This window comes from Haliotis asinina, chromosome 2 (genome assembly GCF_037392515.1).
Source record: "Haliotis asinina isolate JCU_RB_2024 chromosome 2, JCU_Hal_asi_v2, whole genome shotgun sequence".
In the NCBI taxonomy this organism is placed as follows: Eukaryota; Metazoa; Mollusca; class Gastropoda; order Lepetellida; family Haliotidae; genus Haliotis; species Haliotis asinina.
Window position 1 is genome coordinate 12,735,091 of NC_090281.1, and position 15,336 is coordinate 12,750,426.

Consider the following 15,336-nt stretch of genomic DNA (forward strand, 5'->3'; position numbering starts at 1 on the left):
TACTCTTGTGACCCTAACATGAGTTCGATGAGTTGTTGTTTTCTTTTCATTTCTTTGTTTCGTTTGTTTAAACATAGTCACTATGGGAGTTTGTGTACGTCTGTATATAGTGGGGCTCTGCGTAGGTGCATGTACCTTCAGTTTTGACTGGTCTTCGTGAATATCAACTTCGTGTCTCTCCCAACAGGGAACGGAGCAACCACGGTTAGCTGTGTTTGTTAAAAAGCCCTAACCCCATGGGTACACAACTGCATGCATGTTTCGACAAAGGAAAACCTAGATACGTCGAGTGTGTTAAACTAGGTTTTTGTCAACTTACCACCAGGCATTCACATGGCATTCCTACAACATGTACCTCCCACTACCTTCCTGAAGACATAGCATGACATCACATGACATCTTGTCGCCCTCACAAAACAAGCAGTAAGAGGCAAATCTAACCAAATGCCAGTTGTCGTTTTAGCGCTTTGTTTTATGTGGCTACCTCGTACTTGTTTTGCAAGGATTCTCATCTAGGAATCCATATTATGCTGTGTTAAGTAACTAACAAAGATACGAACACTTGTGCCAGACATACACACCAATCGCTGTGCTAAATGAGCGGAGAATGACACGTGTTGAAATATCGATTCAGTACCTCTCCGCGTCACTACCTTCTCCTTAAGTCATCCTGCCGGGTCTGCAGTGCCTGCTTCCACTAGCTTATTTTACAGGAAGAGAAGCTTACAGGACCAAATGGATGTCAGTTACATATTTCTAGCAGCTGTCATTCTACACGTTTCTTTATCAATGGGGCAGTTTGATAGAACACAGGATGTGGTTTTGTCCGGATTTGTGTTCCAGACATTTCGTAGAACTACGGTACAGCAGTGTCGCAGACTGTGTGTTTACTCGTCAAGATGTCTCTCGGTCAACTGGTCATCATCCACCAGGGAGTGTCAGCTGAATTCAAAGAAGGGAAATGGGGAAACTTTGCAAGTTTCAAGAAGTAACATTTATCTACCTGCCGAACAGATAACAGAACAGGTAAGAGGTAATTTTAAAGAATTCATAATTTCTTCCCAAAGGAGAAAAGGCACAGTCTTCAAGGCAAGTGTTGTGAAAACTGTGATGCTATTCGTTCTGGAAGTTGTGTCTTGAAACAGGAATCCTAGTTTAGAAAACATTGTCTGTTGAGGATAGTAATTCAGCTGTTGATTCCATAGACTTTGGCTCCTTATCCGTTTGTAGCGCATGAGCGGAACCTTGCTGATGAGTGATGAACATCCTCGTAATCGAAATAGAATCCAGATCTTTGATTTCAAGAACTTTTATTGATAATTATCACGTTAAAGATCAGAGTCAAATTTTACTGAAACATTACTATATATCCTAACATTGCACACAGTCCCTTAACAGGGTCAACGTTAGACCTAAGCATTAACCAAGCATCACCTACCTTTAGAGTGGGAATGATAAAAGTAATTAATCAGTCAGCATGTATTCGCTTAATCCTTTGCTTTCTTGTTTCATTTTCCATTTTTAACATTAGCTACAATAGACACTAGATGTGTTTGTATCCAACATTGGCACTAGTCGCACTATTTAGCAATAAACACGTTATAAAATGTTTTATAAAAGATGCTACGTGTTTCAAACATGAGCACCATGTCGACATCATGTTATGAACTTCACTCCCCAGTGGAGTGGGAGAAATATAATAGCGTCTATTTTACATGGTCTACCCTAATTGATACTTTGTTCCTTAACATTTGAGTTTATGTATTTTCAAAAGAATTAAACCATTGCACACTTGCAATCTTCATAATTAGATATAAATATGCAGGTTACACAGGATAATGGCATTTAAAACAACATTAAGAGTTACTAGACTGAGCAAACCCAAGCTCACCACGCTCCCAACTAATGGACAAATTCAAGGTCAAATTAGTTCTTAATTCAAGGTTTTACAGTCATTTACATTAATATTTTACAAGTCAACATTACCATGAAGTCCAAATTTTACATTAAAGTCATTTTATTTTATCAAAGTAAGCATTACGTTTTGGAGAGACCAAAATATTCATCAAAATCAACAACATTTTAGCAACAAAATCAGCATTTGTATCAAAGTCAACCTTTCGTAACAAAAGCAAATTCTTTTTGAATGAAACACTTCATAAAATATATATTATAGAAATCCTTTTTGTCAACATGGGATGGTAATTGTCCTTTCTGTAATGGTAAAAGTAATTGTGTGGCTAAATGCCCTAGATGGCATGTCTCCAGGTGGCTTTTATCCTAGGTGCCTGGTGCCAAGTAGCTTTTGTCTTAGATGGCTTGTGTCAGGTGGCTTTTGTCCTAGATGACTTGTGTCCAGGTGGGTTTTATCCTAGATGACGTGTCCAAAAGGCTTTTGTCTTGCTCTATAAAGGTAATTTTCTCGCAGCTTGGGACGTTGTAAATGTTAAAGTGTAACAGCCTCGGTAACAACAGTCGATGTTGTCCCAATAAATGAAGTTTGAAGTAGCAATATTCTCGCAGTATCAAGGCGGGCGGCATCAGAAATGAACTTCACGCATTCTACCCATGTCGTGAATCGAACCCAGGTCTTCGGCGTGAGGAGCGAGCGTTTTTTTCACTTCAATGCTACCCCACCGCCCCGACGGGGTAAGAAGATGGTTATCACAATGTGGCACTACGGCTGTATCCAGTACCTGTTCTGGATAAGGTTGCCCAGCGAGTGTCCCATGTCCTAAAATGTGATCCAGCTTGCAGTCTTACCATTTGTAACCCCACAGACATATGTAAAATGCTTGAGGCCTATTTCGGGTATCCCCCGCTGTGCTAAAAGCGACGTTAAACCATGCTCACCCCATCTCTGAACCACCGCGAAAGGGACAAGCTGATTATCTCGAGGTGACGTCTTCACAACGGTCGACGGTAACGTTTAAAGGATAGCGACTTTCATCAGATCAGTGAACCAAACGCCAGAGTTCCAGCTTGTGTCTATCAATGAGGAAAGAGCGTCTTTGACTGGACGACGTTTCCCCAAGTATGCTATACGTATTGTGGCTATTTTAAAAACCTACTGTTTCTGGGCGTCATGGTTTCGTCTTTGTTCCTGGTATTCACCATGAAATGCCAGGTTAGGGACTTTGCCCAGGGTTATCTAGCTCCCAAACTTTAACATAGACTTACGACGATCATTGCGCTGCGATCTATTTGTAAAGCGGGTCTTAGACAATGTCTTGCTAAGACCCTCTTTGTCTGTCTCATTGTTGCGTAACACTGCATTCTGTAATGTTCCCACACCACGCCAGCTCTTTGTAAATGCCGCGTCTGGACCAGGGCTCACTTGTACAAAGCTATATCAACGCTACAGTGATTGTAACTCCCATTCTCCAACATAGGCTTCAGACAGTCGTTGCGCTGAGATCGTTTTGCGCAAGTGGGCCCTGATGCATTCCATGTGGATACGTCAGCTACCACGTCCTGGAGTCTACGCCACCTACCACGTCATGGAGTCTACCCCACCTACCACGTCATGGAGTCTACGCCACCTACCACGTCATGGAGTCTACGCCACCTACCACGTCATGGAGTCTACGCCACCTACCACGTCCTGGAGTCTACACCACCTACCACGTCATGGAGTCTACGCTACCTACCACGTCACGTCATGGAGTCTACCCCACCTACCACGTCATGGAGTCTACCCCACCTACCACGTCACGTCATGGAGTCTACCCCACCTACCACGTCACGTCATGGAGTCTACGCCACCTACCTAGACTTAGGTAACCTTAGTACAGTGTTAAAGAATGAGGTCATGAGGCTCTCACAGTGCAGGTTACAGTGCACCTATTGACCCAGAGCTACACCGGTTGCGGCTCTCTGACGTCGCCAGTACCTACTGAGCTCATACTAGTGAAGGATGGGCACTCCCAGATCACCTAATCAGTTGCAATTAAGCATTTAGTTGTGTGATCGTTAATTAAGTCAAATCGAGACGTAGTATCGATTTCCATATATGGAAGTTCTGGTTCGAGTGTGTTGGCGATGTAGAGGTGACTCAGTGAGAAAAAAGGCAAGGTCGTCAAGGGATTGTATATACAAGAACAAGGAAATCACAGACAATAGAAGGGAAAAGCAAGACATACACCCGTATCTTACAGTTGTTCCTACCAATTCCACAAAGAGAAGGAAATCCGACACGTTCTTCCACTGTATATTATCAAATGTTGATAATCCATAACGTGATTCATGTTGCTATTTTCAGGGTCATCCATGCGCCAGTCAGACCTGCAGTACCAATCACATGTGCATACCCGTTAATACAGCTAAAAGACATGTATGTGTACGTATTGATGCGTCCAAGCCACAAACTGCTACTACTACTACTACTACTACTGCTGCTGCTGCTGCTGCTGCTGCTGCTGCTACTACTACTACTACAACTGCTGCTACTACTACTACTACTACTACTGCTGCTACTACTGCTACTACTACTACTACTACTGCTGCTATTACTACTACTACATCAACGACTGTGGAAACAACCTCTCCGCAAGCCTCAGCAACGACAGCTACAGCTACAACGCTGCCAAATACAAATGAGCCAAGCCCTGCAACAACTCCTGTTTCAACGTCAGGAACTTCAGGTGGGACCACGGTATCTAGTAAACCGACTACATCAGCTTCTTCAGCACCATCAACTACCACAACGACGATCACGACACCTAAGCCATGTATGTATGCGTTGACAGCACTGTGACCTACAGTGGTGAAAGCAGTGTAATAATTCCAGTCTAACTGACGAAATGAGAAAATACACAAACATTATTTTTTCACTGATCAATTCAATGAAACGCCCAACGGGTTCTGTTCTATATAACACTTTGCAAAATTGTCCATGAGGTGCAAAGAAACTTTTAAACTCAGAAACTGAAAGAAACTCGGAAAATGTGAAAGTGAAATGTAGAATTTTAGTTCCAAGAACCTTGGTGTGGGCTCTGTGGTACCCTCGTGGCTCATCACCGAAGGCTCTGCTTCGTTTCCCTGCATGGGTACAATGTGTGGAGTCAATTCCTGGTGTCCCGTAGTGATATTCCGGGAATATTTCTAAACGCTACGTAAAACTCAAGTCACCCACTCCCTCCAAGTCTAAACACAATTCCCGGAGTGCATTTACCAAGTGTGTAATCTACTTCTGTTTTACAGATAACGGCACATGTGTAACGGACATCGACTGTGCTGTACCTCCTGGGAGGACCTGCTCCAGTGGTGCCTGCATATGTTCCATCGGATACGACATGGACGAGACCAGCTTTATGTGCAGAAAATTGACAGGTATTATCTGGTGCCAGCAGTAGTCTTGACACAATGCACATCGTGCAGTGCATATCGTCATTATGTAAGTCACAGTGTTATTACGACTACGTATATAACACAGGGGATTGTAATGCTCAGTGACTGTATGTGTGTGTATGCATTTATGCGTTCATGTGTGCACGCATACATTCATATACATCAGACACAAGTAAATGAGTGGGTGAGTATGGTTTCCGACCCTTTGAGCAGCACCGCGGTGTACACCAGAAATGGGCTTCAAACATCGTACTCACGTGGGGAACCGAAACCAGATCTTCACCGTGGCGAGCGAAAGCTTTAACTTCCGCAATAACCCACCGCCTCAACAAGACCCACACATCGTCACGCGCACATCGCACCCTGACGTTATAAATGAGAATCCCCTTAATACGCAGAAAATAAATACAGACCAGAGTACGGAGAGAACTTGCAATGACTGGTCTGACTAATACGTATTGTTAATTGCAGCTGCAGTTCTTTTCCTCCAGTCTCAATTCCTTGCTTCTGTATTCATCATTCCGATGTTGTTTGAAGACAGTTATCGTTATTGCACTCTTATGAAGGGGTTGTGTACTTCAGCGACTTTAAGTGGTGTCTGGTATTAACACTTGTGTTGGGTTCGAACACAAAGCTATGCGTTTCTAGGCGCCCTATCATAACTGCTTCGCAATATACGACCATCCGTTCCCTGCTTGGTCCCAAGAAAAATACATAGCCAATAATTCCACCAACCAGACTGACGGACATATTTGGTTATGTTACAGATTGTGCATCTCTTGGATCTAACTTCACAATGTTCACGGACATGGCAGTCAAGGGAAATAACGTCAGGAACATTTATTCTAAGACTCCCGCAGAATGCGCCCAACTGTGTGTGGATGCTAAAGACATCGTCTGCAGATCTTTTGAAACATATTTTAATAACTGCTTCTTGCAGACAGTCACGTGGTTTGATGTCGGCGACTCTGGTCGTGGTCCTCTACAGGCAGCAAATCATTACCAGCGTAGATGTAACTGGAGACACACATAGGCTTGTGTGTAGATGTAACTGGTGACATATACACCGTCATATATGTACATGTAACTGGTGACACACATAGACTTGTATGTACATGTAACTGGTGACATACATAGTTGCGTATTGTTCGTAACTGGTGATAATTAAACGGTTGTTGTTTAAACATATTTTGTTATTCAAATGGGATTGAATAGGTACCGGTGAACAAGGTGTAAACAAATGTGAACACCTCTCCCTTACAGAAACAAATGATAATCACATATGGTTACATGTAGACTGTTACAAGCAGTACGTGGACCGTAGGGGAAAAAAAAGAAAAAAAGAAAAAGAAAGGTACCTGCCTGGTTTTACGATGTATAAATGAACATATTCAAGAATCTGCTTTTTCTTCGTTTGCTAGACCACATGATCACATCTGACTTTCTGAAATGTTGCTTTCATATTGTGAACATTGAGGTCACTGCAGCCGAGTCGCAGGCGGGAATGAACAATCTAAGGAAAACGGCTTCCATAGTTGAGACACATACGAGGTGGACCAAAGGTCCTCAACTGTCTTTTAAAACTTGACGAGGGCTCTAAATGAGTAAGATATTGAGGTCAGTTATTCCATAGGTTAACAGTATCGGGTAAGAACGAGTTTTCGTAATTACTTGTTCTACATTTAATGTTTGGATGTTATTATGATTTCTTAAGTTATATCGGTTTGAATCCGATACACAAGGAGAGACAAGGCTGGTCAGATCGTCGGGTGTTGATCTATTTACAATTCTATAAAACAGAATTAATTTGTTATTATTTCGTCTCATCCTTAAAGGCTGGATATTCGTTTGGGCGTATAATTCATGTCCAGTTCCGTGTACAGCTCTAGGTATTGTTCGTATAGTATCTGTTTAATTTTTCTAAGATATCTGATTTCGGTTTGGTGCGGTTGTCCCAGATGTGACCGCTAAGGTCAACACGGAAAATGTATACTGTTTATACATAACTTCACGGGTTTTGATATTGTGTGTGTAGGTGCAACTGGTGACACACTAACGCTTGTGTGGTGCTGATGCAACTGGTGACACACACAGGCTTGTGTGTAGATGTAACTGGTGACACACACAGGCTTGTATGTTGATGTAACTGGTGACACTCAGAGGTTTGTGTGTAGATGTAACTGTAACACACAGAGGCTTGTATGTTGATGTAACTGGTAACACACATAGGCTTGTGTGTGTAGATGTAACTGGTGACACACACAGGCTTGTATGTTGATGTAACTGGTGAAACACAAAGGCTTGTGTGTAGATGTAACTGGTAACACACATAGGTTTGTGTGTGTTGATGTAACTGGTAACACACATAGGTTTGTGTGTGTAGATGCATCTGGTGACACACACAGGTTTGTGTGTGTAGATGCAACTGGTGACACACATAGGCTTGTGTGTGTAGATGTAACTGGTGACGCACATAGGCTTGTGTGTGTAGATGTAACTGGTGACACACATAGGCTTGTGTGTGTAGATGTAACTGGTGACACACACAGGCTTGTGTGTGTAGATGTAACTGGTGACACACACAGGCTTGTGTGTGTAGATGTAACTGGTGACACACATAGGTTTGTGTGTGTAGATGTAACTTGTGACGCACATAGGCTTGTGTGTGTAGTTGCAACTGGTGACACACATAGGCTTGTGTGTGTAGTTGCAACTGGTGACGCACATAGGCTTGTGTGTGTAGATGTAACTTGTGACACACATAGGTTTGTGTGTGTAGATCAGACCTCAAAGTTTTTCATGTGTTTTCTATTGCCATTCTCAAAAACTACATGAACATCAAAAGTGAGTCCTGATCAATAAAACTTTCAGATCCCAATCAGCTCTGGATGTCAAAATATTTGATCTTATTTGACCAAGAATAAACTTCACAGCCTTGCGTTACCATAAAAGATTTAACTCTGAATAGCTTTTATGTAGATTTTAAATGTCGTATATTTATAATTAACACCCACCATGCCACGGACAAAGATTGAATAGTCTTTAGACATATTTCAATGTTCGATCACGCTACAACCCAATTTGACCGATAGTGGACCTGTCAAGCTAGTTTATTTTTGTCTGAGTTTCTAAAACATAAACTACAATCTCAGTGTATATAAACGCAAGGTGTCTGACACTTAGCTAAGTTTTACACAGTTTCACAGGGAGTTTAAAATTAGATGTATAATGAAGAGTCTCTTCATTACAGTAGCCGCTCGGCGTAATGCCGTTTAATGCCAAGTGGCTGACGATCACTATTATCACAACGAATTAAAGTCTTAGTGTTGCTTTGATATTTTAAACACTTTCCACTTTCGTATTGCATATCTTCAATACATGTGTCAATGTGTATGAACTAGTGTATAGATTTTTATGGCATATAAATCGCATTTTATTTGATTACTCAGTTCCTGAATCTATGGTTCTCTGACACCAGAGTCTTTTCCATGTAACAGGTATTGTGGAAATCAAAATGTCATTTTTCAAAACAATAATCCCAAAATAAGTATCCCTGTCGACAGGTATAGCAGAGAGTGTGTGGTATGGCACTCAGCAATATTCAAGCTATATGACGGCGGTCTGTAATTAATTGGACCAAACAATCCCGTGATTGACATAATGAGCATCGAGTTGGGATTCAATTACAAGCAGCATCTAAGTCAACGAGCCTGACAACAATAGTCCAGTAGTGACCTCTTACCACAGAAATGGATTGCAAAAGACCAGCACTGACTGTAAACGTGTGACATATCAAAGCATATTGTATTTTGTTGTCAGTGCTTCAATCTTGTTTGTGGAAAGAGAAACCAAGCTCTCCTTGTTTCAAGACATTCAACACTTCAGGCGAAAAATCTAATTGTTCATGATCTCTGGAACTAGACATTTGTTCGTTGTGTTAATATATTGTCTGTACTACCCTTTCATGTCACAGGTTCGTCATTTCATTAAACATATCGATGTATGAAGCCAAGGACACAGCTAACTAGTTAATTTGATTGTAAACATGGCCATATTAGCACCATATTGATAGGATGCTTGTACATTGAGAATGTCCTCTCGTGTGTGCATTTTTTGCGGGGGAGTGTGTTTGAAACACACACACACACACACACACACACACAGAGAGAGAGAGAGAGAGAGAGAAAGAGAGAGAAAGAGAGAGAGAGAGAGAGAGAGAGAGAGAGAGAGAGAGAGACAGAGATCTATTTCATATTTGACTGTAACATATGTACACGTGTGGTGCCCTTAAGTGCACAATGGTCTTAAGTGCACAGAAAGTATTAATATTCATCGTTAGTTCAGTAGAAGATACTGTGCTGTGAATGTGACGCGATCACATAAGCTCCGCCCACTGATGAATATTAATGCTTTCTGTGCACCTAAGGCCATTGTGCATTTAAGGGCACAACATACGTGTGTGATGTTGTCATATTTCGCAGCCATAGTAACAATAGTTGTAGACCTAAATGCAATATGGTTTCAGTGCACAGATGCACACTGAGTTTCACTGGGTAGGTAACAAACTTACACTATTGAATTAAGATTAGGTGAAAAAGCCTTTGTTCTTTTTCCATCAGTAATTGTTTGTCATTGTTAAGACTTGATAAAACGGAAGGACAGTAAACGAGCCATTCCCGCATTCACCAAAGCGTTTGCTTACATTTATACATCGCACATTAGGATCTCGAATCTGCTGTCTGTGTTCACTGACTCGGTCCTTTCGTTGCATTCCAGATTATCCAATATAATTCTCACCCCATTTCGCTCATTAATAAACACGTGTAACATCTTTGCTGTGACATTTCATACGCTTTTTTATAGCAAATGCTTTGTTTTCACAAAAATATAAATTTACAGTCATCGAACATGATTGAGCAAGTTCCACGTGGAATTGAGTGACATTTGGTTACACTGACAGGATTTATGTATCTTGTGAATATTTGGATGAAGGATTTGTTTTAGATTTTTAGGATGCCTAGTGCTACGTATACATTACACCCAGATAAACCATTTTCATGGCGTCCTTTTTAAAATGGAACATTTGTTCCTATAACGTGCGAAATTGCACAATTATTAGATTGTAGGTACAAATAGAGGGAAGAATATCCGTCTCCGTATTTGTTTCGCTTGGTTTTATAAGTGCTTCTCGTTGGGCATTTATTGCATTATACACGGTATCTTCAAACACTTCACATGAATGTATACTTGTAGTTGAAGATTGGACTCCACTTCATCTAATCTAGTTTTCTGTGTCCACATTCGAAACAATAGTACGCACTTCTAGTCTCTTAGTGTCGTTAACTGTGACGTCATACGCATGATGACGACATAGAAACTACAGCTGTGTGTGGTCTACAGTAGGCCTAGTTTGCCTTGTACACCTGGAGAGACGTTACCTACACACGCGCACGCACGCACACACATACACACGGGAAGTGTGTATGTGTGTGAGAGAGAGAGAGTGAGTGAGTGATCTCATTCGTTGTGAAGTCACTAATTGTACAGTTTTGGCAAGTATTCTGACGACACGTAACACAATGAACTTCATCCTCCATCAATCCGTCACAAATTGACGGTAATTGTAGTTAGCGCTTGCCACATGCCAACGTTTCAATGTGACAATACTGCTCCGTGTTTTTACATAACGACAAACATTTGTATTTGTGCATCTTCAGCCTAGTGCACTGCTTTGTCACCAGTTTCAGTCAGGATCGCATAATCCAGGTGAGTTGGAGAGGATCCATAAACTCTTGGCTGTGTGTCAGTCCTGAAAATCTACTTGACGTTGTGGAGCATTATGTATGGGATACATCAAGTGAGTAGTTTCATGATCAACCTTTCGATAACGGTCAAACTATTGTCGTTTCCATTCATTTACCAGCACCTGGGTTTATACTTATAATTATTCCATATCGATTGGATGGACTAACTAAGATTGGAATGATGATGATGATGATGATGATGAAGTCGTTTCAGTCATGTGCGCCCAACCGGACTTGCCACTTTCTTATTGTTATCGATCTTCATATAAATAAATATTTCAGTGACACATGAAACAAATCGTTATTGGTGTCCATTAGAAAGGAGAAGTCGTTGTCTCTTATGGATCACACTGCGAAGGGACATTTACTGGTATTCCTTTTATTCAAAGCAGCCAGTTTCTCTGAAGCAGTCGATGAAAAATGGCCGCAGAGCTACATCTGATCAGGTGTGACTAAAAATAATTACTATGTCCTTTCTTAACACTGTCCACAAATATAGAGATGCAAATTAAATCATCAGGTGAGAAAATATAAAGTGTCATTGCAAAACAATACTCAGTCTCAGACTGATTGTCAGCAATATTCCCTCCATATGGCAGTGGACTATCCTCAGAAACGTGGAGCGTTGTAGCTGTGAAAGTCATACGGGTACGGATGGATCGCCGAAAGACAGTGGTGACACCGAATGAACTCCTGCCATGCAAAGGGGCCGGTAGGGTAGTCTGCTGATTATACTGTTAGCTCTTCACTATGAAGATCCGGGTTCGATTCCTCACATGGGTACAGTATAAGTCGGGCTCAGGGAACTTAAACAAATATTGAGGGTGCATAAACATATTTAGAGTTCTCTCCCTTCCATCCATTTGCATTCGCGAAAATCCCTAATTTCAGTGCATCACTTGTGATACAATGTTAATCGATGTAAGGAAGTACCACCACGAAATTACCGAATGAGCTGCCATTGGCAGCGGGCTACATTGCAATGAACCCCGCTTGAAAGTGGGGTACATTGAAAATAATAGAAGAGCGCTTAGCCAATCAGAAAACAACATTTATGTGTGAGATTGGATAATGTGTGAAGCCCATTTCTGGTGTTCCCAGCCGTAACATTGTTGGAATAATGCCTAAAGCAGCGTAAACCTAATCTCACCCACTCACTCTAAGAGCCTAAACACAATTCCCGTGGTGCATTATGTTTGTAATCTTTATATGTGTATTACTGATAACGGTAAAGGACAGTGACTTTGACTGTGAACTCATTAACACTCTTAACCATGCCACGGTGGCCTGTAAAGAAACCCGTTAAGTTGGTGGTCGATGGAGCAGTAACCGTGTGAGACTGCGATGCAGATGTACCTCATAGCTTGATACATATAAATAATTAAACAACAAGGAATGTATTGTCACATGTGAATAAAATAATTTACATTATTGGTTGTTATTTGGGTCTCTTATTCTTCTTGGGATCTATGCGGTTTACAAATAACGGTTGCACAGATCCCCTCGACTTTTGGCAAATATATTCATTGCTTGACTTCGTTTCAATGTAGTCCACATATACTCTCCAAAGAAAAGAAACGCAATGATGTATGTTCCGGGGTATAATCTGCTAACTTTAAAGTGAAATAAGACATATAATTATGGATCAGCAGCCAAATTTCACAGCATAAAAGATGAAATTTCTGTTACCGTGTATAGATTATAAAAAAAATCAATAAGCAAAGAGATCCGTTCCCAGTCGGACGTTGTCTTCAATATCTATTGTGACAACCATTAGCCCCACAAAACGGCTCTGCGCCGTCTCAACATGGACTGAATAAGTCATTTAGTTCGAGCTTGTGGGATTCTGGTCCATTCCTCTTGCAATGCCTTTGAAGTTGATCTAACGCCTGGGGCGCCGATTGAGTTGACGTTCACGTATGCGTCAGCCGTGGTCATCCAACAAATGCTTGGCGTTCCCGTAAGCGTCGGCCAAGGTAATCCCACTGCACCGGGAGTGTATTTTTGCAATTTGTATAATCATTGCTTAGGTGATAGTTATTATGGGTCACATCTCATATATGTTCAATGGCAATAGTAATTTTAGCGGCAGGTCTTTTGGGCCGCGCTTCAGTTACATGCCCTTGGCAATCTATTGTTTACGTCCTCTCACGGAAGCTGTTCGCGAACGTTCTGACTATATTAAGATACAGCTAATGCCGGAATGTTCTCGACAGTGTATCATTATATATAATGACTTCTTGTTATGTTGTGTGACGGGAAATCACACATAGAATAACGCATCTGTCTGCCTCGCCGTCTGTCAACATCATCTGACTTGCATTCAAGATTTACACTTCGTGCATGACTGCTCTCTATGTAAACAAGCTTTATTTAATATTTCTACTCTCACTGAAGATGCCGAGACTCTGGTGAGTTAATATTTGATATTTGTGACCAATTACCTTAGAATTGTGACTCAATTTCAGTGTGTTACAAATCTGTATTGTGACTCATTGTAACGTGCTCATTGTTTCCTCAATATATTATTGAATATTTTAGACTTGTCTGTGTTATATTTAGCTGGTTCAAATGAGACTCTTATACCATTTGTCTCGGCAATTTATTAACCGTAACACCACATATGCTTCATGGGAATTGATCGATTGATTTGGAAGGCCAAGGCAAGGAAGCACTGTCATGTTTTCATTCTGAAGATACTGTATAGTGGCTTGTGTTTCGTTAGGCCTGGCATTACCTTGCTGGATAACCATAAAGATGTGGGTTAGAACTGATCTTTAGTATTCCATGGTCGATGCTTATGCCGTTGGTCACTGTCTCGTTCAGTCTCGTTCATTTATATACCGCCGCCATAGAGATGGATAATTGCTGAGTACGTCGTAAAACAAAACCCACTCACTCTTGCAGGAACAACTCCCTCTGGCGGTCAGTGATCGGAACCACGTGAATCCTTAAAGGAGGTATACAGTGATCTTTGATAGTTTATAACTGAATGAGGCATATAAATATTAGTAACGTGAAGAGGATTTTTTTCGAAGGTCAATATAAATAATAAAAAAAAAACAAAAAAAAAACAAACAAAAAACAAAAACGGTTTCGTCTCTGTATGGAATAGCAGTTGAATTACCCCTGTGGTGCAAATATTTCTGCATGTAGGATATTTATGTCTGCTCACATATTGACATATCCCGTGAAATCTGTCACGTGACAAAACCACAGGTTGTACAAATGACATTGACCTTAGCTGGCATGTAAGCGTATAAAATTATGCGTATAAACAGATTAATAAAACAGTTGTAACAATTTCTGAATTATTTGTACCAATAAAAACATAAGAATTATAAATTGTTCCGTTTTCCATCTGTCGTTTAACATAACCTTAAATTCGGTAATTTTTATCATAAACTGAGCATCCCGAGTTGTCTCCCTTTGTGACATTTCAGTAAAAATCATGGCAAAACGTTGAGCGTCTCATTCTGCTGAAGACTGAATGCTGGTATTTAAAGATATGCTGAATAAGGTGATCCTAAGGGCAATATATTCGTCACAGGGTGTTTTGAAAGGGTGCACGGGGCTGTAAGACCCTTGTAAACTCCGTGTTTCCTCATGCATCTAATCAAGAATAACTCACCCTTGTCAACTGGCTTCATTCATTTTTTATTACAACAAGCCACATGTCAACACACTGTACATCTACCTCACTGTACATCAGCCTCACTGTACATCAACCTCCTGCATAAACTCAAATACCTGCCATGTATATATTTCTCCTTGTGTACCTGATAACGGTGTTAGAATCTACACCGAAACCACTGCAATTAGGAAGCTGTATATTAAGGAGTGAGTGATTGAGTTAATATTTAACGTCACAAAGAACCCGTCTTCGGGTTAACTTCCTCACCAGCCCATGCTTGTCACGGGGGGCGACTAACGTTGTTAGGTGGTCAGGCTCGCTGACATGGTTGACACGTCATCAATAATGGATATCAAACCATCTGCCTAACGTACGTACTCAAACGCCTTTTACAAATTGCTTATGATTATAAAACAAATTATTTCTTGAAAGCATTTAACTTATAGGAGGGTCAAAGCAATTCAGTGTTTTGTCCTGTTCTAGTAACTGTTAGAGATAAGAGCTATTGTTGCTTCAGTTATTGTGTCTATATCCATGCTAAAAACTGAA

General features: G+C 40.9%; 1 protein-coding gene across 1 annotated transcript; it reads left to right on the forward strand.

The window, feature by feature from the left end:
* The first annotated feature begins 735 nt into the window (after positions 1 to 735).
* LOC137271566 (integumentary mucin A.1-like) lies at positions 736 to 6,382 on the forward strand. Its single transcript, XM_067804013.1, has 4 exons — positions 736 to 1,026; positions 4,262 to 4,730; positions 5,203 to 5,331; positions 6,117 to 6,382. The coding sequence occupies exons 1-4, from the start codon at positions 736 to 738 to the stop codon at positions 6,380 to 6,382; spliced, it is 1,155 nt and encodes a 384-aa protein (XP_067660114.1).
* Positions 6,383 to 15,336: the final 8,954 nt, after the last annotated feature.